The sequence below is a fragment of the Falco rusticolus genome, chromosome 1, assembly GCF_015220075.1.
Source record: "Falco rusticolus isolate bFalRus1 chromosome 1, bFalRus1.pri, whole genome shotgun sequence".
Lineage (NCBI taxonomy): Eukaryota > Metazoa > Chordata > Aves > Falconiformes > Falconidae > Falco > Falco rusticolus.
The window spans coordinates 16,736,905-16,764,893 of NC_051187.1; the positions used below are offsets into that span (position 1 = coordinate 16,736,905).

The 27,989-nt window shown below is 41.9% G+C and overlaps 1 protein-coding gene across 1 annotated transcript; it reads left to right on the forward strand.

Moving 5' to 3' along the window:
• Window positions 1-275: 275 nt before the first annotated feature.
• PPM1D (protein phosphatase, Mg2+/Mn2+ dependent 1D) lies at window positions 276-27,952 on the forward strand. The gene is made up of 6 exons (XM_037371471.1): window positions 276-882; window positions 7,287-7,515; window positions 9,951-10,075; window positions 20,355-20,545; window positions 21,340-21,582; window positions 26,512-27,952. The coding sequence occupies exons 1-6, from the start codon at window positions 420-422 to the stop codon at window positions 27,064-27,066; spliced, it is 1,806 nt and encodes a 601-aa protein (XP_037227368.1). The 5' UTR covers window positions 276-419; the 3' UTR covers window positions 27,067-27,952.
• The last annotated feature ends 37 nt before the right edge of the window (window positions 27,953-27,989 follow it).

A 27,989-nucleotide genomic window follows, 5' to 3' on the forward strand; every position in this document is an offset into this window, starting at 1 on the left:
AGTAGCGGGTGCCCTGCTTGGAGCAGGGGAGGTGTGAAGGCAGCGGGGGAGAGGCGCGCCCCCGCGGGAGGGGGGCAGGGGGGGCAGAGGCGCGCTCCCGCGGCTGGGAGAGGCGCGCCCCCGCCGGGCTCCCGCGGCGCACGGCTGCGCGCCCGTCAGGGGGCGCCGCGGTGCCCGGCGCCGGCCCGGCCGCCCCTTCCGCCGCGGCGGGGGCCTGGCGGGGCGGGGGCGCGGCAGGGGGCGCTGCGGCGCGGGGCCGCCGCTGCCGCGGGGATTGGCGGGGGCGGGCGGCGCGGCCGTGCCCGAGTGGCGCCGCCGACGTCAACAATAGTCCGCGGCGGCGGCGGGCGGGGAACCATCGCGGGCGGGAGCGGCGGGCGCCGCCGCGCCGAGCCGGCCCCCGGTCCCCGTCCCTCCCCATGGCGGGGCCGTACGCGCTGGGGGTGAGCGTGTACTCGGACCAGGGCGGCAGGAAATACATGGAGGACGTGACCCAGATCGTGGTGGAGCCCGAGCCGGCGGCCGAGGCGGAGCGCGGCGCCCCGCACAAAGGCGCGGCGGCGGTCGGGGCCCCGCGGGCTGCCGAGCCCCTGGCCGAGAGCGGCCGGCGGCGGGGAGCGAGCCCGCGGGCGCCGGAGGAGGCGGCGCCGCCGCTCGGCCCCGGCCCTGGGCCCGGCTCCGGCCGGCGGCCGCGCCGCTCCGTGGCCTTCTTCGCCGTGTGCGACGGGCACGGCGGCCGGGAGGCGGCCCAGTTCGCCCGGGAGAACCTGTGGGGCTTCATCAAGAAGCAGAAGGGCTTCGGCTCGGCCGAGCCCGCCGAGGTGTGCGCGGCCCTGCGCAAGGGCTTCATCGCCTGCCACCGCGCCATGTGGAAAAAGCTGCGTAAGTCCCCGGCGCTGCTGGCGCCCTCCAGCCGCCGCCGGGCCTGGGCCTGGGCCGCGCCGCGACCCCCCCCGCGCCTCCCCGCGGCCGGCCGGGGGGGACAGCACCCCCTGTCCCCAGGGCCCGGCGTCCCGGAGCCGCTCGTTGCCCGGCGGCCCCGGGAGTGGGACGTGCCGCCCCCCAGTGGAGCCGCTCCGTGCCCGCCCGGGGAACGGCGGGCCGCCGTGCCGGGCGCTCCGGGGGCAGCGGGGGGGTGTGTGGGGTGGGGTACGCGCTGCGGGGCGGGGGGCTGCCGAGCTGCGATCTGCTGGCGGCGCGTTTCAAGCCGGGTCCCGACATTGGATTTTTTGGGAGATTTTCGTCTGGCTGCCGTGGGGAATTCGCATGGAAATCCCCCTCGGATTTCCCTTGGCCGCAGTATCTTAAAAAAAATAATTTTAGCAAACTGGAATGTGCTGGGATGGGACAGTGTTTGTCCCCGGACTGTGCCTGGATTGCAAGTGTTCCCGCCGGGCCCTGCCAGAAGGATTTGGGATGTGGCGGGTCCATGGGGAGGACTCGTTCAGTTGCATTGTTTGAGCATCGCAGAGCAGCAGCGTTACCTGGCACAGCAAACCCGCTGGGATGCTGAGGGCGATGGAGGCTGTTGACTTGTCTGCGTAGGGCAGGGGTTGGGCCCTACGTCGGTACAGCTGAGGGGTGAGAGGGACCAGGCCGGGGACCCTGACCCCTCTGGTGCTCTCCCTTCTCCCCCAGATGAAGCCTGACTGCAGAACTGTGTTTCTGAAAGGGATTTGTTTTTTCTTGCTAAGGCGGCAGTAGAGCATGGTGGTGGTTTGTATATCATGTGCAGAGTGTGTGTGTTGTGTATGAGGTCGTGTATCCGAAAGCCCCAGAAAGAGAAAATACAAGAAGCGAACAGCATGTGAAGGCAGGTGGGAGTGGAAGACTAAAATCGGATCAGAAAGGTGGGGATGCTGACAGCTGGGCGCGGGAGGCAATCGTGGAAAGCAAGGAATTGCAGGCAGAGCACCACCCTGGGGTTTCAACCAAGTGATTCCTGGGCGGGGAGGGATTACAGTGTCAATACAGTTTCGTTTTCCTTTTTTCTTGAATAGCAAAATGGAGAAGTTGTGCAAAGGTCAGATACTGAAGAGATGCGGGGGAAAGGAACGGCCAGGTTGTTGGACAGAAAGGAAAGGGTGTGAGATTTAGGAGCACCAGAACTTGACCAAAGCCTTGATGCTGGGGATAGGGCAGTGAGTGGCACGAGATGCCCAGAGCTGCAGGCTTACACGGTAAGGAGAAAGATGTGTGAATAGGGGAATGGGGCATGGGGGGCAAAGATAAGTTTAGTTTTCTAGTTGTAGTACCCCTAGTCTGTTGCTTGTCACTGTGTGTGAATACAAAACGCAGAGGTGGAGCGAAGTGACAGAATGCAGGAAATACTATTTTAGTAATGAGTGTTTAGTACTGGGGTTGTGGAACCCATTCAGATTGTTGTGAGAAACAACGTAGCTCTGGCTGTGAGCATCTGATAACAGCTTTAGGTGGGCCCTGTAGTAAGTTTCTACGTCGCATGTTTGGTCTTACAGACTTCCGCTGCATGTGTACAACAGCTCGAGTGTTACGGGACAGAAGCATTACTATGTCTAGTTTATAACTTATTATACTGTGTTACAGAATCCCAGTGCGAATTCTACTTTCAGTACATAATTTTCCATATTAGCATATGTAGACCAGATTTGTAACTGTGTGTTGGTGACACTGTGGATATGAAAGGGAGACTGGGTATTTTGGTAGCCTGAAACGGGGGTGGGAGAACAGTTTGGCTGTTTGGTGTAAAGGATGGAGTTGTTACTGCTTCCAGTCGATGGCCACGGGCAGAGATGCTGGTACTTGGCGGTTCTGTCAGCGCTGGGAAGCTGTGGGGTCATCCCAGTGGCCATCTCGTACGATAGACAGGAAGCTCACTGATTGTAAGAGTAACGGAAAAATTAAAACAGAAAAATGCCCCTTCGTCATTGCCGATAACTTTGGGCATTAATTATGAAGTTCTCTGTGTGCTAAAGAGCTCCTGGAGTATAAGTTCCTATTTGAAGGCCTGTTACTCAACTGGCAGGGGTAAGAAAGGTATTTACAAGGAGCATATGCGGATCAGAGGTCCCAGATTTTGATGTGACTTTACTAAGGATTGCATAGGTTTATGTTTCTTTGGCAATTCATTATTTGTATAGCCAAGAGCTTGTTTGTAAATGTTGTATTTAACTTGATAGTATTAAAAACGTTTTTCAGCACTAGTAGGTACCATTTAGAAAGAGTTGTGTACTTCTTCTTTGGTTATAACTCTTCCCATTAAATTTAATTGAAGCAATAAAAATCAAATAATATTTTCATTTCTTGTGTAATAACAAGGGTTTTTTTGTAATTCTGCTGCAAAGCTGTAATTTCAGGATTATTCTTAGAAATGTTTAAGAGTTTATGTATGTGTTCTTACCTGAAAAGCACCTGGACCACTTAAGGCAGTGCAGATTTTCAGGATAATGTTAAATTTTTAGGGTCTGTTTCTGTATTAAAAGTTTATATAGTGTTTAGGTTTTGAAAGTTTTATGAGAATTTTAGAATCAAACTAATTTGAAATGAGGCACTGTGGTTTGACTTAATTATGTAAGAACAGTGACGTAAAAATTAAATACATGTTTATCAATTTTTGATCCTGAGAATAATTCTGAATCATGCTCAAAGAAAGACAGGAACAGAACTTCCACAAACATGCTCTGGAGCAGTTGGTGCGTTTTGTATCACACACCAACAATTGCTTTTTAGGCTGTGCCAAGGTTTGGTTTTTTTTCTGTCACAGATGTGGTATCCAGCTGTAGGATCCAGGTTTTGCTGTAACAGATCGACAATACGGGACGGGTTGTATTAAACCAATTCTTACCCCTCTCTCCAGCCTCCCCACCAGAAGAAGGGAGACAAGAGTAAGAAGTTACTGCAAAAAAAAAAAAGTTGTGTAAACAACTTGCAGTCCTGGAAAGCTGCATGGACTTGTCTCTTGCAACTGTCTGCTGTTGTAAGGAACAAACTATATTATAGATCCGATGGCTTCAGATACTGCGAACAGGTGCATTCTTTTTCTTTTTTTTCTTGGAAGAGTGGGAAGTGCATCTGTTAAACTGGAATACGTGGTATTTTGTGGGCAGGGATTGTGAGAGTCTGTAACGGGCAATGTTGTTAGTACCCTGCTAGGCACATTGTGGGTTTACCTCCTACTCCCCATGCGCATCTGCCAGGTCTGTGCACTGCACTGGTTCATAAATGGTGTGATTTTCAGATCTAAAGCCCCCAGCTGCAGTGGAGTCGTGTCCATCCTGGGATGTATCGATGCTCCTAGTACATAGTTTAATAACTCAGGGCTGTAAATACAGAATTAGGGACATAGGCCCGCAAGGAAACTTTGACTTAACTTTGCTTTCCAAGAGAGCTACCTAGAGGTATTTCTCTGTTGCTAAAGTTGCTGAAGTGGGATGTCATCCAAGGACGTTTCAGGTCTGTTTTTGAAGTGTGAATTTTGTTTTGAGAGCTTTGTTGTAATTTCAGGATTTCTTCTAATGTGTCAACTTCTTGTGCTATGAAAAATGGGCAGTAATTTCCTCTGAGCTTATTGAAGCTAAACTCAAAACTGGATGGCATTTAATATTGTTATTTTGAAGGGATGTTACTAATGCCAGTTGTGTGCTTAAGGAAGAGCTTGTGTTTTTACTGGAGCTGGTGTGGCCAGGTAGGGAAGGAAGTGTTAATGTCTGTTTTTAAATAAGAATGGCAGCTGGAGCTGATGCTTCTACCAAAGGAGGAGTTTAACAGGGTATTACTCTTAACTGTTAATTAGTATATGTTCTCCGTTAATTTGTTAGAGGAGAAAATGCCTTTTGATCATATCTGATCGTTTGGACTATTGCTGTATCTTATAAAAGAAATGTAGGGCTTTTTTTTAAAGTCAAAACTGTATTTTGGTTTGTATCATGCATCGAAAGACAAGAAAAAGAATAGTCTTTAAAAACAGCATTTGGCGCGTTTTTCAGCATCATGGTAGTATGTAGGAAAGGAATTGAGCAAGGAAGAAAACTTTTCTTGATGCTAGTGTCCCGTGTATGTTTGTTTTTAGGGGTGTGTATAGTTTGCACTAAAAAGTTCTTTATTTTTTTCGGATGGATAAAGGGAAAGAAAAGGTGCAGCCAAGTCAGATGTCACGAAGCAAATCGCTTTACACTTCCTGTCCTAGGCAGCAGGTGACAATTTCAATTTGCCCGCTGACATGCCAGCTACAAAACCAGTAAAGTTACAAAAGTGAGCGAAGGGTAGTGTTTTTCAAGTGGAGGGGAAAAAATGTTTTAGAAAGATGTCTTACAGCTGAAGTTACAAGATTAATAAAAACGTGCTCCTGATATGCAGAAGAGTCAGGTAAGTGACTTTGATTTTAATACTTGAACTCAGAAGAAAACCGGGGAGTTTTGACACTTGTGTTAATTTCTGATGAGACACGATGTCTAAAGAAAGGAATATGCTATGCTATATGTAATACTTATCTCTAAACAAGAGCAAGGCAGAAACTAAAATCTCGTGATGATAGGCAGATCTAATTTCTAGTTCTGCTGGAGCCTAAAATCTGAGGCTGCTGTATCATTCTTTCTTCTCACAAGTGGGTGATTTCACTCTCTATGCTCTTCATTCCCATAAAGACTGATTTGACTCTCTAATATATTTTATTGCTATTGAGGGGTTGTTACGCTGACAGAAACTCATTAGTTGCAGCTTGTTTTCTGTTAAGTGCATGGTTGAAGTCCTTATTACCACTTGGCTTCCTCCCTCATTTGCTTTCCATTTGGAATGTGTTAGTTTTAATATCCACAGTAAAAATTGCCAGACACAGAACTTCCAATAAGCTGATTGAATGTTTCTGGTTTTTGGGGAAAAAAAAGAAGCTACTCCTAGGGCGAAAGTGTATTTTAGTACGTAGAATGCAAAGCTAGTACTCTTGTGTTAAGAGCTTAGATGTTTAGATTATGCTGGATATCTTGGTAGCTAACACTGAGGAAAGGCAGCCTTTATCGTCATGCTGTCTATGAAATCCCGCTGCTCCTTCAGCACGTCTTCCCTGTCTTCTCTTTCTTGCCTCGGGCATCCGAACATCGTGCAGTGGCACTAGAACTCAAGTTCCTAATCTTTTGCTTCTGCCTAAAACATCTGAAGTTTAAAATACCCATTTTCACAGAGAGGAAGGCCTATTTGTGTTTCGGTTTGTGTGTTTGTTGTGCCATAGGAAAATAAATAATATAGTCCTTTGGCAGCCTGGCTTGGGTATTTCCTGCAAACTGCATGTGTATCACAGTGGAATTTTTATGTTGTTCTGTGTGAGCATGCCTTGTGAAGTGCAGAAGATAGAATGTGACAAGGAGATGAGTCTCCCTTCTGAGTTTGTCTGAAGACGTGAGTGGGTGCAGTGAAGAAGAAACATGAGGTTGCTGTTGACAGTTGAAATCAACCGGTAACTGGCAACTTGAGTTGTGTTTTCTGAAGGTGCTGAAGTATAGAGGAGGGCTGGCATGGCTAATCTTTCTTAATTGGGGTGTTGTCTCAGTCGTTCTGCATCGTTTTGGAAGTAGATGAACTTGGCTGTGTAGACACAAAAACAGACAAGAAAAGAAAAGGCACAGAAGAGAAATGTGGATTGGACATGAACAGGGGAGAGCAGTGTAATAGGAAATTAACATGTTTTCAGGGCAGAGCAGCTGAGAAAGGAGGTTTCCCTAACCATGCATAGTTCGTGCTAGTGTTGGTATTTTGAATTCAAAGGATAACTTGCAGATGTGATGTTGAGTTATACTTGAAGTCTTCCTCCAAAAGGAAATGTGAATAAACCAGCTGAGATGTTACTCAGCTTAAAATGTTGTTCGGCATATAAAAGTAAAATAGCATTTTCTTTCCTTCCGAGGTGATTGGCAATGTCCAGACAAAATGACCTAATTTATAACGTTTCCACCCCTTCGGGCAGAGCAGTGAACAGTAGATCTTAACAAAATGCTGGTTCGACCCTGTTCAACACTCAAGGAGCACATCTTCCCCCATATTCTTCTAGTGATGCTTAGAATATTAAACCAGGGGAAGCAGTTTTTGAATCCTGTCTTGGTGCTTTGATGCTGGCTTTTTATATATATGTGTGTCAAGCTGTAGCTAGGGGAGTGATGTTACGAAATCAAGGGGGACCCGAGGGCACTGGCTTGCCTGGCCATACTGTAACGTTACACAAGCCTCTGACACACCCTTCATCTTGATCTTCAAAACGATACTGGTTCCACAGAATTAAAACCAAAAGTATTTTTATTTGCTTTTTCCTCTCATTGCAGCAGAGTGGCCGAAGACCATGACCGGTCTCCCAAGCACGTCAGGAACTACTGCCAGTGTGGTCATTATCCGCGGGTCAAAGATGTATGTTGCTCATGTTGGCGATTCAGGAGTGGTGCTGGGAGTCCAGGATGACCCCAAAGATGACTTTGTGCGAGCTGTGGAGGTGACACAGGACCACAAGCCGGAACTTCCCAAAGAAAGGGAGAGAATTGAAGGCCTTGGGGGCAGGTAACTGCTTTTTACTTCAGTTTTGACTTCTGGGTGCTGTCTGTGTCTTTCTGACTGAACTAGGCTTAAGGTTGCTTGTTTTGGGGGGCAGGGGGGGTGAGCAAGCTGGTGAATCTCAGTCTATTTATATTCCTTCCCTGTCTGGGCTCTGTTTTTTGTTTTTTCTAGCTTGTTGAGGAATGAGTTAGTGAGCCACTGTTACACTGTTGGGCTTTTTGATAGTGCTTTATGTTATAAACAAAATTTTAATTTCCTGGTGGATCGTGCAGCTGAGGTGTGGTTACAATTCTAAATGTTAACTGAAAACTTTGAAAGTGGAGATACTGATGTTTGACCTATTCTACATTAAATTCTGAAGAATCTGGGGGGGTTGCCTTTACATATATATGTATGAGATCTGGAATATCCATTTTGTCAAATGGTGGAAACACAGCAGTTTTGACACAAAGTAGTTTCTTACGCATTCTGCATTATTCCTGAGGTGACAATGGCAGCTGCTGAGTAGGCTCTTCAAAGCTTCTGTTTAAGGAACGTAAAAAAAATTACTAATCTTAGATTTGAAACAGGGTACTGTATTGCTGTGTTAAAACGTACGCTTAAAATGTTAGAATACTGCATTTTAATGCATATCTTTGCATTAGTAATTTTTTCACTGTCAGGAGCTGGCAGATGTTCTGACATCTTTGAGTTGTGGTTGATGCGTGTTCCCTGTGACTAAGGAGGAAAGCAGGCAGGTTTGTCAGATGGCACTAATGTTTTGAGACAAACCTCAGGGCTCGCATTTGGCGTAGCTTCACAGGAGCTCTCTGTTCTCGTGTTCTACAGTACCGCACCAGATGGATGGGCACAGTTTCCTTCTCTTAGCGGTTCAGAGGCAGAGATCACTGAAGGTTTTCCTGTTGACATCATTCATTTGAGAACCCTGTAAGCTCATGAACCTTCAGATATTTGTACCTCTAGCAGGTGGAAGTTGATCAGTTAGCTGTATTGGTGGCTTTCAGAAAGGGTAACTTGCAGATTTGCCAGGTTAGTACTTGTAAATGTATAGGTTTCTGAGTTGCGTATCTTGGAGACTGAAAGTCTTTGAAGCTTCAAAGATGAATTCCCTGGAACTTTGTATCAACAGGAAGGGTTAGATTTTATTTTAGTTTAGTTTAAATCTTTGCTTTTACTGGTTCTCCTTCTGTTTTTCCCAGGCTGGCTGTTGCAGGCTATTGTGAGGCAAATAGTAGGAGTGAGGTGGTACCATGCAGCTACGCTTATTAAAATCTCATTCATGAAAGCACATTAGGAAAAGTTAATGGGAGAGCATGGTTTCGTCTTTCATTAAAAATGGTATTTTTCATAGTAACAGTCCTGGAGTGTGGGATGAGGTCTTTCAGATAAAGACTGCAGTTAGCTTTGTGTGGTCATCAGTTGTACAAGTGGATAAGATCTGTTTTTAGGATGTGGTGTTTGTGACTTTGCTGCACTGTGCATGTGCAAGGATGGAGCTAAACATGCCCTTGTTGTTAAGGCCTTTGAAGTCTCAGGAAGTGCATCTTGAATAGCTTCAGTATGAGGAATCTTGCGGCTGTTCCAGAGCTGCTCGGTTTCTAATTACCAATGGCTGTTCCTTGGAGAAAAGCTAGCTTTGAAGTATCTAGTTCTTAACTTGGTTGGGACCAAGCTTTGCTAATTCCTTGTTTCATTCCCATTTCTTCCTTGATGGCTCATACTCTCTCTGTTCATTCTTCCCAGCTGCCCCTGCCCAACAACAGCTGCCTGGTTTACTTGCTCTGTAACTTCTTCTTTGACCCTTCTAATGCCATCTGTGAGAACTAAAGGTGGTGCTCAGTGCCTTAGAGCAGGTGTTAACATTCAAACGCAGAGCTGTTTCTTCCTGTCTCCTGCTTTCACAACACAGCAGCTATGAACAATTCCTCTTTTATATCTGCCTCATGTTGGTGCACCGCTAAAGAAGTCTCTACAGAAGGCGGCTCCTTTCTCTTATGTTTTTTCAACTAGACTTTGGTGCTCTTTACTATCAAACTGGCAGAAGGAGAAGACCGAAGGAGGAACTACAGGGTATTTCCACCCCAGTGAGCTGATGCTGATGGTCCTCGTCTGAGGAAAGCAAATTCAGTTCTGCTTTTAAAAAAGATACTCTTGCATCTGGTTGTTGCAGCCAGGCAGAATTTCTTCCAGGTCTTCGTTCCCCTGCTTTTTCTTTTCTTCTGCCCTTTCTCACTTCTCCCTTGGGCTTAATATGGAATGAAAGTATCAAAGTGATACCGTATGTTTTGAAATATTTATTTGTGCTGTGGACTTCCCTGAGGGTGCTGTCATTATTGTCCATATTTGCTGTTTAACTGGTTCTGTGTCCATTGAAAGCAACTTTCATGCTTTCATTTCCATTCCTTTTTTTAACTCCTGCCTCTTTCTGATGTTTTTAGTGTGATCAACAAGTCCGGTGTGAATCGTGTCGTTTGGAAGAGACCTCGTCTGACTCACAATGGCCCTGTGCGCCGCAGCACCGTCATTGACCAGATTCCATTCCTGGCAGTTGCTAGAGCACTTGGTAAGTCATGTTGGTGTTTGGAAAGTGAGACAGCACTGCATACAGGCCACCAGAACTGAATTATACCCTATTATATTTTAGAGGGATTTACTCACTTGCTGTGATTACAAGGGCTTCTGAAACCTGGGCCTTTTAAAAGTATTTTTAATACAATATGGATTTTGTTTTTCAAATCAAGCTGTAGAAGGTGTCATTGGTGAGTGAAGGACTTGCTCTACAACATGCAGGATTTTCAATGTCAGTCCTACAAGGCTGGTGCTTCATTTCTGTTGCAAATAAAAATGCACAAAGCAGTATGTGTTTCCAAGATGGAGAGTATATTTATTGTTTTCTTACTGAAATAACAGGACTGTAATTTTTGACTAGGTGGTTGTAAGTTTTGCTGCATAGCATCCAAATTACTCTGGTCTTCCTTTTGTTGTGAACCTGTTTTCTTTCAAGGCTTAGCATAGAATGACCAAAGGGTCAACTGTTGCCTTTGTGAGAGTATTAGTAATGGGAAACTATCTTTGAGGAACACTTTATTCAAAGGACAAAAAGGCATTTTAAAGTACCTAGCAAACTTGGTATGAGTGGTTTTGGGGAAGTATTTAGTAACTTAATCCTTGGATACTAACACTCATGGGCAAGAGGTGTCTTCTGCTCAGTTTTTTTCCTTAAATTCCAGTGCAGAATTCCAGTGTTCTGCAGTTCATTTTGTTTCTGTCCTCCGTTTGCCCCAGTGAAGAATCCTCTGTCCAGATACCGCCCCCAGTATAGATTCAGTTTTTTTGTAAATGTGGTACATGTTTTTACCTGTGAAAACTGTTCTGTGACTTAATTTCTTCTTGGCAAGCTTGACAGTTATGTGGCTGTGTTGTCAGTGTTCCTAGATCAGCTGGCAGTGTGTCATGGGAACAGTCTGTTCCTGGGACCATGATCGTCTTGATAATTGCGTAGCATTACTGTGTCTTATTTCAGAGGCAGTGCTGTCTGTTTCACATGGGTCTGTCCAGTGTTAGGAAGAATTTTGCAGTGATAACTACCATTGTAAAAGATAGTTATATATCAAGCAAGGAGTCGTAGGTGGCTAGGTGGCTGAACGGTGATCTTTTAATAAAACCAGAACTTTAATTTTATGGACATTTTTCTCTGTTTCTTAAAAGCCTTTATTATGTTATATTTTAGGCAAGATAGATGCTTATTTTATGGTTAGTAAAACTGACTCGAGAGTTTGAGTAAATCCTTTGGAGTTAATAAATGAGTAGCAAACAGATCTTCATCCACTGAGCAACATGTACCCCTCTGCAAAAAAGGGGAGAAGAGAGATGTGTTCCTCCTAGATTACAAAAAACATAGGCTTAATTTTGATGAATCTTTCATTCCTGTGATTGCGAGTTTGTTGTCTAAATAGCTCGATGACTTTCGATTCAATTCCTTTTAGCGAGTTCAACACAAGGGTTTGGCTGGGTCTTGTGTGCAGATGGGAATTCAAGGAATGATGCATCTGTTAGCTCCCTATTGCATTCTTTTCTGTTACGTGGATGAAGAGGATTACTGGAGAGTTTAAGGTCCAAGAAACAAGAGCACTTATCTCTTTAACATATCTTAGTTTCAAAAGCAGATTTGAAAGCTTAAAAAGAGGGTTTGACATCTTCAAATCATGGAGAAACAGACTTACAACGTGACAGTGCTTCAGTGTTTGCTTGCTCAGGGAGCCTCCGTAGCCTCTTCACATGCACTTCTGAGGAGGTATGACAAACCTCCTGGAAAAAGGAACACAGCTGCTTCGCTCCGTAGGACCCAGATGGTGCACAGACACTCACAGTTTGGAAACAGGATTTAACTTCTTTCTGAGGCCAACATGCCCATTACGCTGCTTACAAAAGACCTACCATGACTAAAGCCATTTGCATTCATGCTGTTGAGGCCTGCTCGACCTCTTGGCTGGTTCCCAGATTGCTACCCTGGTTGGCACAGCACTGCTGTGTTGGAGCCTCTCCAAGCAGAGTAATAACTGTCAGTGTTGACGTATACTGGTTACCAGTACTCTAGTCAATCCTACTAAGATGTAGCACAGTGATTCTTTTTGCTAAGTCCAAACTCAGTTGTTGTTCTTGATAGAAATCCCATACAGATCCCAGACTGGACAATAATTTTGAGTAGGAGAGCAAGAAGCTCTTGACACTCTGCCCTGCACCGTGGAGAGAAACTTAAAGAGTTGTGAATTTACAGTCTTTAAAAGCGGGAAGATTGTCTGATGAAACCCCCTAAAATTTAGAACATGGGTGTCTTTTTTAAGTTTGTCTTTCTCTTACAACACTTTGAAGTATTTTGGTGTAGTCTCATCCCTCACCCATTCCTTAAGTCTAGCACTCATTTTAAGGAGTACAGCAAGGGCTTTAGAAATAGCAGGAATAAAAAAACACGGTGGAAGAGTATTGCATTGGTCAAACATTTGGACAGCAGGAGGAATACTGGTGCAGTGGAAGTCCTGGCCAGATCAGTTCTGTTGACATTCCCTGTACTGTTCTGATTGTCTGCAGTGTCTTTCTGCCCTAAAACAAGCATTTGTGGTATGCACTTTTTATTACTGCTGCTTCTTGCAACTGTAGTGGCTGCATTTAAGTAATGTTTGATTTATTTATAGCCCCATAACAAGTCAGAAATACTTAGGCTTCATATTGTCTCTATAAAGTATCTGTATGCTGCTTTTACTGTATCCAGGTTTTTTAAGTCTTCTATTTTAAACTGTAGCAGAGTATTCTGCGTTTTAAGTATAGCTACTTCTGCTAACCTTTTCTGGGTGATGAAAACATCTTTCTTTATACCAGTTTGCCTTGTAATAGATACTTAAGAATCCCGTGCAATCTCAGAACTGTTCATGTCAAGACTTGCTGCTCAAGCTGATCAGAAGAGCATTTTGTTTCCTTAGAGTGTAATCATTTAAGTCAGTTTCCTCGCACCCCTAGTTTCATGGTAACTGTCCATTTTATATGCCTGTCTCTAAAACAGGTGTGAGGTAACTCAAATTACTTCAATCCCCTTACATAAGGCAAGGCTATGAGTGTGCAGATCGATGGATACCATGGAGCAGATGCTCGGGGGCAACAACCCATCATGTAACTTGCCCGTGTGTTTCGAAGGGTCTGTGCGTGTCATTGCATCGCGTGTTAGTTATTGTCTCCCTGCGGAGACAGTAACTCCGTGTGGCACTTGGGAAGGTGGTGTAGGCTCCTGTGAACGTGCTTCCATGTGCATGTCTTGGGGAAAGAGTGCTGAGAAAGGAAATAACCTGCTCTGGGCTTGTATAACACAATAGCCAGATACACGCTAGCAGAAAGGTTACATTTCAGCTATGTTGTCTGTCTAAATTAAGTTAGACCTGCTTCTGGGATGATAAGCAAAATAAGTGTGTAAGACGATGTATGTTTCATTCTCATTGTGGAAAAAAGGAATTAAGAGTTTTGATCTTTGGAAACAGATTTTGAAGTAAAATCTGGCTGTGGGTGTAACTTTCAGAGACAGTATACAAAGTAGGGGGAATATAGAAAAACTACAGTCTGAGCTTTGAATATCTTAATGGTATAACTTGCAACAAGGACAGAATGTAGAAACAGGTAGACAAATGGTGTGATTAATCACTGAGCTTTGTAGGTTGTAAGTGTTAACTTAAACATGTTGTAGTTTAAGTGGCTATTTAAGTTCTTATCCCCAGCTGTCTGCCAGCCTGATTAAGTTGACTGGTAATGCATGGTGTGATGGCAGAAATGGGTCTTGATTGTTTTTTAAATCATATGGGATCTCTCTTGCTGGTAAATTAGTTCAGGTCTAAACCCAGTAAATCTTTTATTGACTCTGTTCCCTCCTCCTCCCCTTTTCTTGGGAACTAATCTAGAGCCAAGATCTGCAGCTGTCCAAAGGGTTATGTGGTAAGGGATTGCCTCGCAGTATTGTAGCTGTTTGGTGTCTGTGTGGGGCTTTAAATTAACAAATGATGAAACCTGAACCAAGAACCCATAGTTAAACAACTCACTCATGTGGCAACATGAAGTATCTTTTCCCTTCATGTGGAAATATAATAGACTCACCCCTATACTTCAGGTGGAATGGCCTTTACCATACAGAATTGACTTCTCCTAAGAACATGAATTTCCTGCTGACCTCTTAAGAAGAGTTATGTACCAAGCAGTGAATGTTCAATGTATAGCTGCTATGAGAAAGCTGGCTCTGACAGTGCCATGGAAGCTGTTTTCCAGAGCAACTTACTGGGTGCCAGAATTGTTTTGTGAAGCTCTCTGAACATGCATACCATGAAACCCTAGAGAAGAGGGTATGGCTGACCTCAAATGATATAAGTAGGCTGCTGTATAAGGGTTTAGGGTTTTTTTCCTGCATTTAGCTATTTTTTTTTAAAGTTTACCAAATAGAATGGGCACAGTTGCAACACAGTGTCTGCTTCTCAGTTCTTCCTTCCTGCTCACTTGTAGGTCTCACCATGGAAGATCAATCATGTTGAATTGCGTAAGCTAGTAATTTGTATTTGAGTACTGCAAGGCATTTTCCAGGTTTTAGTGATAATTGCTTTTTTCATTTTATCTATGTAAAACCAGACAAACCAGATGCATTTGGGATTCTAGTCTTGTCCTAGGGATGTCTTGCTCTAGCTCGTATAATCATCTTACCCTCAAGACAAAATATATATATGTATGCCTGTACAAAATGCAGAGTATGTACTTTGTGGGTATCTGTTACATGTCATATGGCAGTGTGTGTGGGTCCATGTAGCTCAAGTAAGAAAGTCTGGGGCTCCCCCTTACCCCCCTTGGCAGATGGCAGGTCTGTACACATGCCTCTCTTGCTCTCTCTTCTTAGGCAATGTAGAAAAGCAGTAATAAAACTTTTCTGCTAAAGGCAGAGCTTTATCCAGGTTTGGTCAGTGCATTCTTCTGCTTTACCCCTTGTTTTCGGCTAAGCAAATGCTGTCTAGGATTGTCTTTTGAGGCTTGAAATTCCACCTTAGTATTCATTTGAAGGATTTAATTCAAGGCTAGAAATTGTGAGAAGCTTTTTCTGTGCCATTTCAGCTCCTCACCTCTACTTTTGCACACTAGTTCTTGCAGGCTTTTCTCATGCAACGTGCTCTGGCGTAGCCCTAGACAAACACCTTTTTTTTTTTTTTCTGTCTTGCCTGTGATTTTGCTAACTTACAAGCAGAGATGAGCAGTCACGCTGAAGACTGCCTTATGAGCAGCTTTTAATTCACCACCCATTTAAAATGCAATCATTTGTTTAATTTGCTGTTGAAATACAGTTCTTCTGCCTGTGCTTTCCTTTTCTACATACTGTTGAGGCGTGGCATTCTTTCAACAAGTTTGACTGAAGTAGGATGTAAAAGAAGCTCCTAAAAAAAGTACTCCTAAAGCAGCAGTGGAAGTTTTAAAGCCTCAAGTGCTTATGTGTTAAGTTTTCTGCTTGCTGATACCTTCAATTTGTCCCCATCCCTCATCATTCCAGCGTTGTGTGAATGGGACATTGCGTTGCACTCCACTTTACACTGCTGTGAAATGCCCTCTTGTGGCTGTAGGACTGGGTTGCCATGAGTTCTGCTGAAAATGTTTCCACCCCAGCTCGGTCTTGAGTGGTTACTGTCTGGATCCTTGCTGATATTTGTCTCGCTTCCATTGGGAGTGAAAAAAGTCCTGCAAGTCGTCTCTTTGTACTAACAGACCTCTTAGATAAAACTTTGATTTAAAAAGATCTGGGATTAATCAAACTGGGTTTTTGTTTTGGACTGACTTATAGAAGTCAACTTTTCTTTCCTCTATTAAAACCAAAAGATATTTTTGTATTTGAAACAGCATGATCCAGAAACATAAATGAAAGACTTGATTTATATGACTTCTGGACATACTTTTGCTGTAAGAAGGCTTTGGGCTTAATTTAATCCAGTCTACTTACATGATGGGTGTTTTTGTTTGTAACTTCAGTTACTTTCCTGGCAGCAGTTGAAATACAATACAAAAAAAAAAAGTTTTTTTATTGTATTTTAAAAGGTAATAGTAAGCAGGTAAGATAGACTGCATTTTGATATATTCTTACAGGTAGGTAAATAAAGTTTCCTGCTCCTTTATGATTTCAAACATCTATTTTTCTTTTTGTAAGGTGTAGTGTCATTTTTGTGTAGACCTCTGTATATTATTCTGGTTTTGAGTTACGACTAAGAAACAGATACGATTTTTCTGGAAGATATGGAAGGAATTACACTATTAACATTGGTTTGGAAAAGAAATATGCAAGCCTTACACCAAAAGAAATATTCCTGGTCTGTAGGATTTTGGAGAACAAGATTGTTAAAGGTTTTGTGAATGTCTGGGTTTTAATTCAGAACAAAAATAGTATGGCTCAAAGTCAAGTCTGAGAACCTGGCATTCCAGTTCTGTAATACTAGCCTTTGGCATATCACATCATCTTGCTATCTTGGCTTCCCCGTCTGCTAAAGGGTCACTTGTCTGTCTTCTTGCTTTGGGACAGAATTAAAGATTTCAGAGCACTTTGAAATGCCTAGGAAAAAGTGTACTCTGCTTTTTGGCTTACTTCCATCTCCCTTTTTCTTTCCCAGAATTGTGACAGAGGGTGCCATGTAAAGTGACTCTTCCCAAGTTTGTCATATATTCCTCAGCTGCTATGGATGCTGTGCTCTCCAGCTGGCCAGAGAAAGATACGCAGCTGACATTGGTATTCTGTCTGTGCAGCAGCTCTAAAAAGCATGAACTTAAATCTGTGGTGCTCTGCCCTTTAGGAAAAAAAAAAAAAAAAAAGTACCTCACCCTAGTGCCGTGGGTTGGCCTTTGCTGGCTTGGAGTTGAAGGATCTGTGAGAAGTATTTTTTGAAGTGAAATATTCTTTATGCAACACTCTTCTACCAAGGATTACTAGCCAGCTTGATTAGCCTGAGTTTGTGGGTTTCTGGGAGTAGACTGGTAGATTAACACTGAAGGCAATTTTCCCTGTTCTTTAAGGCAGTCACAAGTACTGTTGTTTCCTTTGAGGCTGAGGGAGGAAGAATCTGGATTTTTCTATATGCTTCAGGCTTCAAGCATACTCTGTAGAAATTTTCCTGGCTCAAAGAAAGAAGGTTTGGGTTTTTTTTTTTTTCTTTCAATTTGTGACATCTAGAGCTCCATTTAGCTTTCAGTAGCTCAAGAGTTGCCTGGAGTTGGTCAGTTAATACCTGACTGTGCTTCAATGCTGTTCCGTCGTACAACTTTGTAAATAAGTTATTGTGCATTTCCTAGCTTTTTGAGATTGAATAGATGATGAGTACAGTTGAATGTAAAACTCATGATGAGTCTGTTCTTGCTGTACATTTACAGCAACCTTGGAATGCTGCTTTGACAAGAGGTGGTGCTACAAGAGATTATTTCAAAGAATGCATTTTGCAAAAAAACCAACCCCAAACCAAAAACCAGCACGTTTAATAAACTTAGTCTTTGAAGCTGTGAGTCCTTGAACTAGTCTAGCTCTGCTTCAGCAGTTGCTTTCAGGAAAAATTACTTTCCTCTCGTGATGTCTAATTTTCTCTCTTTTCTTCACCCCCCTCAGTTAAGAATGATGATAGTACTGTAGAAGTGTAGCTTAGTTGCAGACTTGCACATGGACTCAGCCAAATATGTGGACTACTACTATCAGGTAGCCTGGTGGTAGTTCTAAGGCAGACCCAGCTGTGAAGTCTGATGTCAAGCCCACACCTCAGTGTAGGGTTCCAGTGTGGCCCTCAGAAGGGCAGCTTGTTGTGGAGGAGGGACACTGAGGTTGGAAAGCTTTCAGTGGCAGCTAGGAAGGTTGAGGTCCTGGTCAGGGGTTTGGCCTGTGATTTGTGATGTGTGGATTCATCATGTGTGTTCTCAGAATCTGTGTGCCCTTGAGGAAGTTTTTAATCCTTGGAGTCCTCCTTATAGCCAGAGTGGTATTCCTGATTATGCCCACGAGGACCTTTCTTCCCCTTGGAGGAAGAACCTCTGAAATCAGTACGATTATCACTCAGCTGTTTTCTGGGGAAGAGCAGCAGATGGGCATGATGACACGTATGTAGATGAACCAAAATTAAATAGCATCAGGTTATTTTTATCATACTGCACAGTATTTTTAATAAAAAATATGATTCAACTAATAACATTTGTCACTCCTAAATGAGTATGAACAAACTAGCAAATAAAAGCATAAAAATATTATGTGTGTTGGAAACGGATGCTGCCACCGATTCCAAGATCTGGTTGTTGTAAGATCCCAAGCTCTTGTTTATTTTACCTGCTGTGTCTGTGATAGACATGATGTGAAGATCACTCAGTGCATGAAGACTTTTTGTGGCAATTCATATACAATAATTGCTGTGCTGGAGTTCAGCTCTTCTGTTAGAGTATTGATCTCGCTGCCAGCTGGCTGGCTTTGTTGAGTCTGTGGAGGGAGAGTGCACCTCTATACAAGCAGGCTTGGCTTTTAATTAGCACTTATTAGAAGCATGTGTTTCTGCTTGCTGCTGCTGCAATGAAGGTGAATTGGTGCTTTAATGAGGATGGACCATCCTGCTTGCTATGGTGAAGTGGAGTAATTGAGTTGAAGTATTCCCTTTCCTGATTCTGGAGAAGTCTTTTCAACTGGTTGATAGCTTAAGGCAAAGCTAATGGAAGGAAGCAGGAAGACAAAAAGCTGATTTATTATCTTTAAAAGGGTGGTGATGGATGCGGAAGAAGGCTACAGGCATGCTTTCTGAAGCCAGCAAAAAGCAGAGGGAAAAAAAACCCTGACAAAACCTTACTCGTAAACTGGAGTTTTAAGCTTCTGTATGCTTTTCAGTTCTGACATTTTAATCGATTTCTACTTCTAAAGCCATGTGTTCTGCACAGGAAAATGTAGCCAGTGCTTGCAAATAATGTTACTTTTTGTTGCTTGTCACTATAGGAAGCTATTTACGAACATAAAATAAAAAGGAAGAGAAGGTGTTAGTGCAAATTAATACCATTCTTGATTTAAAGGACCAACCTTAGAAAAAGGTTTTATTTTTTCAAGTATACTTGATAAATTAAATTGACATAAATTGATATGGAAGTGCATTTTTCTGATGGAGTGGTTTTCACTTGAGGATGGTTTGGAGGAAACACTCAAACCAGTAGTTGTTTTGATTTGAATGTGTTAGTCTGATTCAATTCGGGCCATTGTTACTGGTGACATGAAGCCAAATACATTTGCATAGCAAGAAAGATTTAAAAATAGAAAGGTTTGCTGCATGAGGCTTTGCGAGGGAGAAGCTTTAGCTCTCATTTTCTGCTTTCCTGCTGGAACCCAGGCACTACTTGTGTTCCTGTGGCTACTTTCCAACTCAGAATTTGGCACATGGTGTTCAGCTGGAAAGACGCTCTAACACAGCGCTGCATGGCTTTGAAAGCAATGCTAATGCTGTGGAAGGAGGAGGAATGGGAAATAGAAATGAGGAGAGGCTGAAGCCTTTCCCCTATTCCTTTGCCCTCTTCCTTTGTTTCTTCTCTGTGGCACCTGCATGCACAAACACACGCACAGCAAGATATAACCCTGGTTTTTTTGTATTGCTTGTGGAGGATCTCAGGTTTTAAAGAAACAAAGGGCAGTTTAGCAGCTTGAGTGTGAAAAGATGAGGTTTTTTAGTTTGCGGGGGTTTTTTGTTGTACAAGCAGGACTTGGTAGGGTGTGCAGGGCAGTGTATCATAGTGATGCTGATATAAGTCTAATACTGTATATGACATTGGGAGGAGAAAAGGTAGTATGTGATTCCGCCCCCGCCCACAACCTAGTCCTAGAAACTCTACCGTGTACGAGACAGGAGGATTCTGCTTCCAGTATTTCAACTACCAATAACTGAAAGGGCAGATTTCTGCAAGTTTGGTGTGGGTTCAACAAAGTAAAGGCTTTACTTGTTTGACATCTGTCATTGTTCAGATAGGTTTTACTTTGGATATTGAGGTTTCACTGTTTTCTAGGTATTAAGGTACTACATTTCCCCTTTTTCTGAAAATGTTAGTTTCTAAGAGAGTAGAAGGTCTTCTATAAACATAGGTTTGTTTGAATGTGGTTTTATTTACGTTGCTACGTATTAATAAATATGCTTGGAAAGCAGCAGCAGATCAGTGATTGTGCTGAAATTACTTTGTATTACTGTTGGGGATTTGAGGCTGGTGGTAATTGTTTTCATGGGAACATTTTTCTGTAGTTTCCAGGATTGGTATTTTCATGTGTAACAATTCAAAAACATTTTCTTCTTGGCTAGGTGACCTTTGGAGCTACGACTTCTACAGTGGTGAATTTGTTGTGTCTCCTGAACCTGACACTAGTGTGCACACAATTGATCCCCAGAAGCACAAATATATTATCCTTGGCAGTGATGGACTGTGGAACATGATCCCACCTCAAGATGCTATCTCCATGTGCCAGGATCATGAGGAGAAAAAATACTTCATGGTGAGAGCAGCGGCAATAAGTCATTGTGCAAATTTAATACTTTTTTCTTCTAAAAATTGCTTAGTGTGGCATGTATGAACAGTACCTAACTGGTGGTGTTTAGGCATAGTCATAGTTTTGCCACAAGACAGATGTAGTTACAATGTGGCTGATACTGTGCTTGCGTATACTGTCAAAACCCATGCATGTTAACAATCTTTAAATTATTTGGTGACTATTTTTGGGAAATTTGACTACCAGGATGGTATCTGTGAGTAATAAAGATGGTAACATGTTCCTTTTCTAAGGTGATTATACAAAATACTGTCTGAAATTTAATTCACGTTAAGATGCGTGTTACAATGCAGATAACTGTTTATTGTTTTTTACACTATTTGTACAAAGTCTGAATTAAATTTTTCTCTGGTTTATTTTAAAAAACAGTTTGAGAATTTATGTAGTGGAGCATCTGAGCATCAGATACTAAATAGTATGTAACCCCCTTGAGAGACTTTTAGAAAGACTGTAGGATGTTATGGCCAGGCTATTTATGCAAGTCACTGCATTGGTTTTATGGTTTAAATCACTCATAGATACATGGATTCTACCATAAACTGATTTTAAAGTTACATTTCACTTAGAAGAAAGATATATTTCAATGGATACTTCCTCTTGTGTTTCTGAATCACATCACTTTAGTACATGATATATAGGAATATATCTCAGGCTGTGCCACATAAACTGTCCACCTTCCATGTATAAAGTGAAGTGGACCTGACTGCTTTCTCTCTCTGTCCCTTTCCTCTAATGTAAAGGGAGAGCACCGACAGTCTTGTGCCAAAATGCTAGTGAACAGAGCGCTCGGCCGGTGGAGGCAACGCATGCTTCGTGCAGATAACACTAGTGCCATTGTAATCTGCATCTCACCGTTGCAAGACAGCAAAAGCAACTTGGAAAATGAAGAAGAATTGTATCTCAACTTGGCAGAGAGTCCCTGCTATAGCAGCCCTGATATGAATGGCATGACACCCTCCCGCTGCTGTACCCCACCTGTCAAGGTAATGGGTTTTTTTCAGTGTTTTACCGAAATGTTCCACTTTTGAGTGTGGAGCCCACTAAATAAGTATCAATATCCTTTTTCTCGCCCTAGTAGTCATTTCTTTCTGTGTAGCTCACTGCGACAGGTGGGACTGGCGCCAATGGTGTAGTCAGACCCTTGCCAGTAACTGAAGTAATACTTTTAGAAACTACTGGGCTGTCAACTTAAACCACTATTTAATGTTGCTTTTGGTTTTTGGGTTTGGTTGTGTTGGGTGGGTTTTTTTCCTAACTGCAGTGGACTAGGCAGTATGTATGGCTACATAATACATTTCAGTTGTAGGACAGTACTTGACAGCAATTACCTGACCATGTCCTCAGTACTTCCATGTACAAAGCTTTGGAGACTGGATGAACATTTAACGTTTCTTAAAAGACTTTTGAACACCAAAGGCAGAGTATTAAATTATGAACTTCAGACATACAGTTTTTGTAACTCTTAAAATCCAGATCATTTAAGAATAGTTGTTGATCTCTATTCCCTCCTTAACATGTAAGAAATTATTACTATAACCCTATGCCTATAGTTTGCACAACTTTAAATGCACTGTTTCTGAAAGGTAAGTTTTCAAAGATCCTCCGCAAAATCAGAAGTAGGCTATTGAAAGGGAGGACTCAAACTGTGGGGATCAGAAGTTTAAAAAAGAAAAAAAACCCCAACACATCTCTTTAGAGAATAAGGTTGGGCTACGGTTTTCTTTCCTACCTTGCCATGTACTTCTGTAGCTTGCACAGGTGATCAATTTCAGACTGTTTGTAGATGTGTTCTTATTCTTGGTGTGGTTGGGTTTTGTTTGGCTGTGGTGTTTAGTTGGTTTTTTTTTTTTTTTAAGGTAACCAAAGGGATGATGTATTCAAATGCCCATTGCTGTAAAGAATGTTTTCTTTCTGGATCAGGAAAACTTATTATCTTCCTCTGGTTGATTTAATGGTCTTTGTTAGAGGAAAAGACATTATAATACAAGGTCTTCCTTCAGGTTAGAAGTTTCAACCATTAACAAAAAGCAGAAGTTGGTATTCAGAAGTTGGTGGGGATCTTTTTGTTCTAAGAACTACAGTGTAGTTATGAGTGGATGTTTGCTTCAGTAACTACCAGCTGCTTCTGATTTAAGTAGCTGTCCTTTGATGTTCTGCAGTATCTTTGGATAACTCTCCTTTGGGCAAAGTGAAAAGAGTAAAAATTAAAAAGGGAATCCTTAACATTCCCTTGGTAGAAACAAGCTGCTAATAAAATGGCAAGCTTAAACTTTGTCTCCTTCCTTTACATCCAGTGTAGCAAAGCATATGAAAAGAACTTAAAATCTAGTAAAATCTTGAGTGCAGAAAAATTCTTTGCATTCTAAATAATCCTGAACTTTTAAAGTTGTACCATATGTTTTGTGTGTGATCTATTATCAGTACTCACTGAATAAACATTGAGCTGTATTGACTGCAAGATGTCCAGGAAGCAGAATTTCTGGATAAGGACTTAACCGGAAAAAAAAAAAATATTTTTTTCTCCTTAAGATTCCCTCTCCCCATTGATGCAGATTCTGTTAACTGTGATATGTGAATCTAGATAAATTGCAGCAGGCATTCACAAAGAATGAAAAGATCAAAACTTTAGACAACTAAAAACTTTTGTTTGCCATGTAGATAAGGCCTTACATTTTTTTTGCTTACTGTGCCAAACGCAGAAGACATTTTTTACTAGCTATGGGTCTTCATTGATAATATATGTATAAATTCTATTTTAATGCAAAAGTTATCCCTCTTTTGGATTAAAATAGAACTGGTGTTGCCAATTTAAAAACAGATACTATTTTCTTAGTACTTGTATTTATTAAGAGTACTAATGTAACAGAGGTTTCTGCTTTAATAACAACTATCTAGCTGTCCTCACAGACTACCTGTGATTATCAGAAGTGTGAAAAGGAGGCTGAAAAGGTCATTGCACCGTTAGAACAATTTTGAAATACTTCAGGAAAACCCAAATGTCTCCAGGCAGATCATAATAAAGGAAATGTCTTAGCAGTTGTGTCTCCATGTATGTTTTTTTTGCAAAACAAAAACTTTGTGTAGTTACCTGTAAATATATTTGCTAACTACACCTAAGCAATATTATCTTTTTCACAGTACAAAGAGGTTTAGCAGTTAGAGCCACAAGGAAAAGAAAACCCCATTTCCATAAAGTTTGGTTATGTAATGGCTGGACTGTTGGCTTTTCATTTATATAGCAGTCTGGCTTCATGGGAGCCTTCTAGGTAAAACTAAGTGCATGCAGGAGCACTGTTGGCTCAATGTTTTCTTTAAAATTATGTGAAACATAATAGAGGCATTTGGGACTCTCCGCAAAAATGGTCAAATACATTGTTTCTTAGGCCTTGCCTCAGACATTAAATGGTAGCCTTATAGCAAGGTGCCAGTTTTCTTATGAAGCACAGCCACATGACTATTTAGGAATATGCTTTTTGGAATTTTTTTTTCTGATGGTGGTAACTTGTGAGAGATTCAGGAAGTGCCCTTATTTCATGATACTTTGTGATCCTAGTGATACTGTCAACCTCATGGGAGGGAAAAGCCCCATTTTGTTGATTACACAAAAGGAAGTATAGCAATAGATGACTACCCATTTGCAAAACCTTGCATAAATACCTTGATACATAGAGCTACAGGTAAATACACTTAAATTTAGGTTGGTAATTAATTCATCTTCTTACAAAATTATTGTTGAATTTAATTGAAAAGGAATCATCGTAGTTTCTGTAAAGAAACCAGAGGTGATTCCCCAGATCAGTTAGAGCTCCTGGAGATTGCGGCAGGATTATTGCCCAAAGAGGACAGATCAGCAAAAACACGAGGTGGCAACAGAAAGGATATTCGTGCCTGTTACCTTCAGAGAACTGAAAGAAGCACGAATAGCCTTGACTCTTAACAGCTGCTACCTTCCAAAACAATTAATTTGGAAATGGACGGAGACCAAAGTTTCTCAATTAAACAGAAGTATTTCTTAATTGCATATCCTTCTGGCAACAATTACTAATACCAAATCAATATTCCTGAGGCCAGTGATAAAATCTGATTGGTTAGATTGCTGAGAAATGAAATTTGTGATTCATGTTTTATTTTTCTTGTTTTGTTACATCACTCTTCAGCAGTCCATCTGACTTTGTTTGGCTTCCCTAAGCCTTGTTCAGTCTCATCTAATTCGTACCATGCAAAAGCTGTTGGCAATAACAGCCACAGTGTTACGTGTCTTGCACAACAAAAGCATAAAACCTAAGTCGTGGCTAGAGACGCAATTCCAAAAATTAAATTGAGCAGATTAAGTAGCATTGCCAGAGCTGTTCTCTGTGTGTTATCCAGCTTTCTTAGGGGTTCTGCAACAGAGGTGAAGAATAACCTCCAGAATACCATCCATAAAGGTCTTTTGTCTTGTGTTGCTACATATAGGAAGAAAGTATTATCTAGATGGTTTTACTACACATAGGGAGAAACAGGGGAGTAGAGGGGAGTGGAAGACTACGTCTAGATGCTAGAAACAATTCTGATTATTTTTTCTTTTGGTGTGCATTTTATTAAACCTTAATATTAGATTTTTCAAAAGTGCTGAGCAGTCATCTCTTCTTGAAGTTGAACTGAAGTTGTTCTGGGTTGTGACTTCAAAAGCATCTATTTATTCACCTGAGATGTTACATTGACTTACTTCCTGATTCAGCTGTGTGTGCATTTGAGTTTTCAGCACAGTATTTTCTTAAAACAGTTATCATCATTTGCCTTACGTTGATGGTATGTAGAGTAATGCGGCCTTGAAATTTACTTTTGAAGGACTTGCCAAGTAACTAGGGATTTCTTCACAATTAAATCTTTAATAAGGTCATAATTCATATCTTTAGGGCACTGCATAAATACTAATTTTCATAATCCCCCTGTGGATAGTGAAAGCAAGTATTGTCCCCATTTTCCTATTGGTAAAACTGAGAACGAGGCAAAAGCACTTATCAAAGGCTGCAGGAGAGATGAGTAGCTGAAGGTATGATTAGAGTTCAGAAAGACCCTGGTTCTCAGGGCATCGTATTAAGCAGCTTCTCTTCAACATACAGAATGACTGCGCTTCGTGCAGAGTGGCTGGATGTGCTGGGAGGAATGGAGCTGCTTTCTTTACATGTTGTAGAGCATAAAGCTAGGCAATAAAATGTGTTACTTCACATAGCAAACAGTAACTATTCTCAGAATAGCTTTGTCCGATGCTCTACCTTTCTGTATGCAATCAGGACACCTACCATGAAGAGTTTGTCAGTGTCCCTGATAATCTGGTTATGCAGTAACTAAGACTTCTACATGTAACAAAGGTCAGAAGACTTTTTCTGCTATTTCCCCCAATAGTGTTTGGCTACTGGTGACATGTAAAATCCTCAAAAGGCAGTATAGGTGCATATATCACAGTGTCTGAAGGGGGGAAGTCATGTCCGCATGCTGGAAAATGCTACTTATGAGAATCATAGCACAAAGATTGCAGGCACTGCTACATGGCTTCCTAAATTAACAGCAGATGCATGCAGATTCCTGAGCATTTTATAGCAGCCAAAGGGAAGGTACACAGGCTGAGTAAGTCTGGGCAGCCCTCTGAATGAAAAGATTACACATCTGCCACTATGAGACACTTGCAAATTGGATGACTGAAGTAAATGCTTTTATGAAGTTGGTGTGCACAAAGTACCAAGTTCAGACCCACAGTCTGAATTAGTTTTCACCTCTCAGTGTGGAGAAAAGATAACTGTTTTGGAGTAGGATTCTTCTGTCTCTGACAAGGTTTAGAGAAGTTCTGTCCCACACTATCTCCACCCTCGAAGGATAATGCAGGTCAAATAATTATATTTATGCCTAAATTTTTTTTTCTTTTCCCTCAGCTTTCAGAAGATGATCCATGGCCACGACTGAATGCTTCTGAACCTATTCCTCCCCTCACACATAGCAACATGATCTCGGAAAAATACTTAGAGCTGCCAAATGAGATTGCCAAAAGCAATTTACCTTCATCAGGAGCCACCCCAAAGGATTCAGGCCCACAGGAGGAGAAGTGCAGCAAAGCGTTGGCTTTGAGGATACATGAATCCTACAATAATGGTTTGTCGGTCAGTCTCTCCCCTTCCAACTCCGCAAATTCAGGCACGGACCAAAAAGGCTTCAAGGTGTCCAGTAGTGGCCAAACAAAAGCCCAAGATGCAGAGAGGACACCCACAGCAAACTTTAAAAGGACATTGGAAGAATCCAACTCTGGCCCAGCTATGAAGAAGCCAAGACGTGGCCTGAGTCGAAGCATTAGTGTCCAGCCAGAAGGCATGTCCACAACTCCACAGCGCAAAAACTCAAACAAGCTGACCATGCGACGCAGCCTGCGGGGTCAGAAGAAGCTCAGCAATTCACTCTTCCACCCGCCCAGGAAAGCAGTCTGTGTTTGCTGAAGGGCATTTGTGTAAGGAAGTGTATTTTGGTCTGGTTAGAATTTTAAAGTTGGTGCAGAAGTTTGAAAATCTTCCTGTTTATCTTTTTTTAAAGTAGAAACTTTTTTTGGTATTGAACAGCTTTATCCCAGCCTTGTACTTGCTTGTATTATAACTGTGAATTTTGTAGATGTGTAGGGTATAAGTTACTGTAAAATGTGTGTAAATTTGTATTCCTTCATATAAATGTAGTCTCTTTTTTTCCTTGTATAATTGTTACAGCGGGGCTAAACCTTGTTTTAAAGAAAAATAATCCTTTTTGTTAATTTACTAAAGTCATGAATTTGTATACGCTTCTTGTGATGAGAATTTCACAACTTTTTAACTAAAGTAAATTATTAAACAGAATGGAAGATATGTATTTTCGTAGTACTATACGTTCCACCTGAAGTGTGTCTTTTAGAGAATACACTAGGTCTATATTTTTTTTTTAAATTTTAGATTTCTCTACTCAGAAATGAAAAGTATGTGGAAGCAGAGATGTTGAGTCTTGCTTTACACAGCTCAATGTCAATTTCTTCATGTTAATTAAACTACTATGCAGTATCTTATTTAGTTGTATTTTTTGTAACATTAATCGTCAAAGTATTTAGCAAAAAAGTGTGTGTTTTAAAACTCCAACTCCCAAAAGCATCCTATAAAGCCATTCCCATCCCTTGTTATAAATGATGGCATTTATATCCAGGCATAAAAGTATGCCCTACGGAGGCATGAATTCTCTGCTATTCCAATATTGATGGTGCTGCTAATACCTTTCAACATAAGTTCTTAAATTATTTTATGACTATTTTCATTGAGTATGTGGACCATGTGTATGTTCACCTAAATAAAACACATGAAAACTTGATGGGGGTGCATTTTTTTTTAATTTCAAGCTTAAGGTC

What these genes read in the sequence shown, in the direction of transcription:
- PPM1D (XM_037371471.1), top strand. Translation starts at nt 420, where the DNA reads ATGGCGGGGCCGTACGCGCTGGGGGTGAGCGTGTACTCGGACCAGGGC. An exon ending in CGCCATGTGGAAAAAGCTGC is followed by an intron (nt 883 to 7,286) that starts GTAAGTCCCCGG and finishes CTCTCATTGCAG; the next exon opens with CAGAGTGGCCGAAGACCATG. An exon ending in AGGAGAAAAAATACTTCATG is followed by an intron (nt 20,546 to 21,339) that starts GTGAGAGCAGCG and finishes TCTAATGTAAAG; the next exon opens with GGAGAGCACCGACAGTCTTG.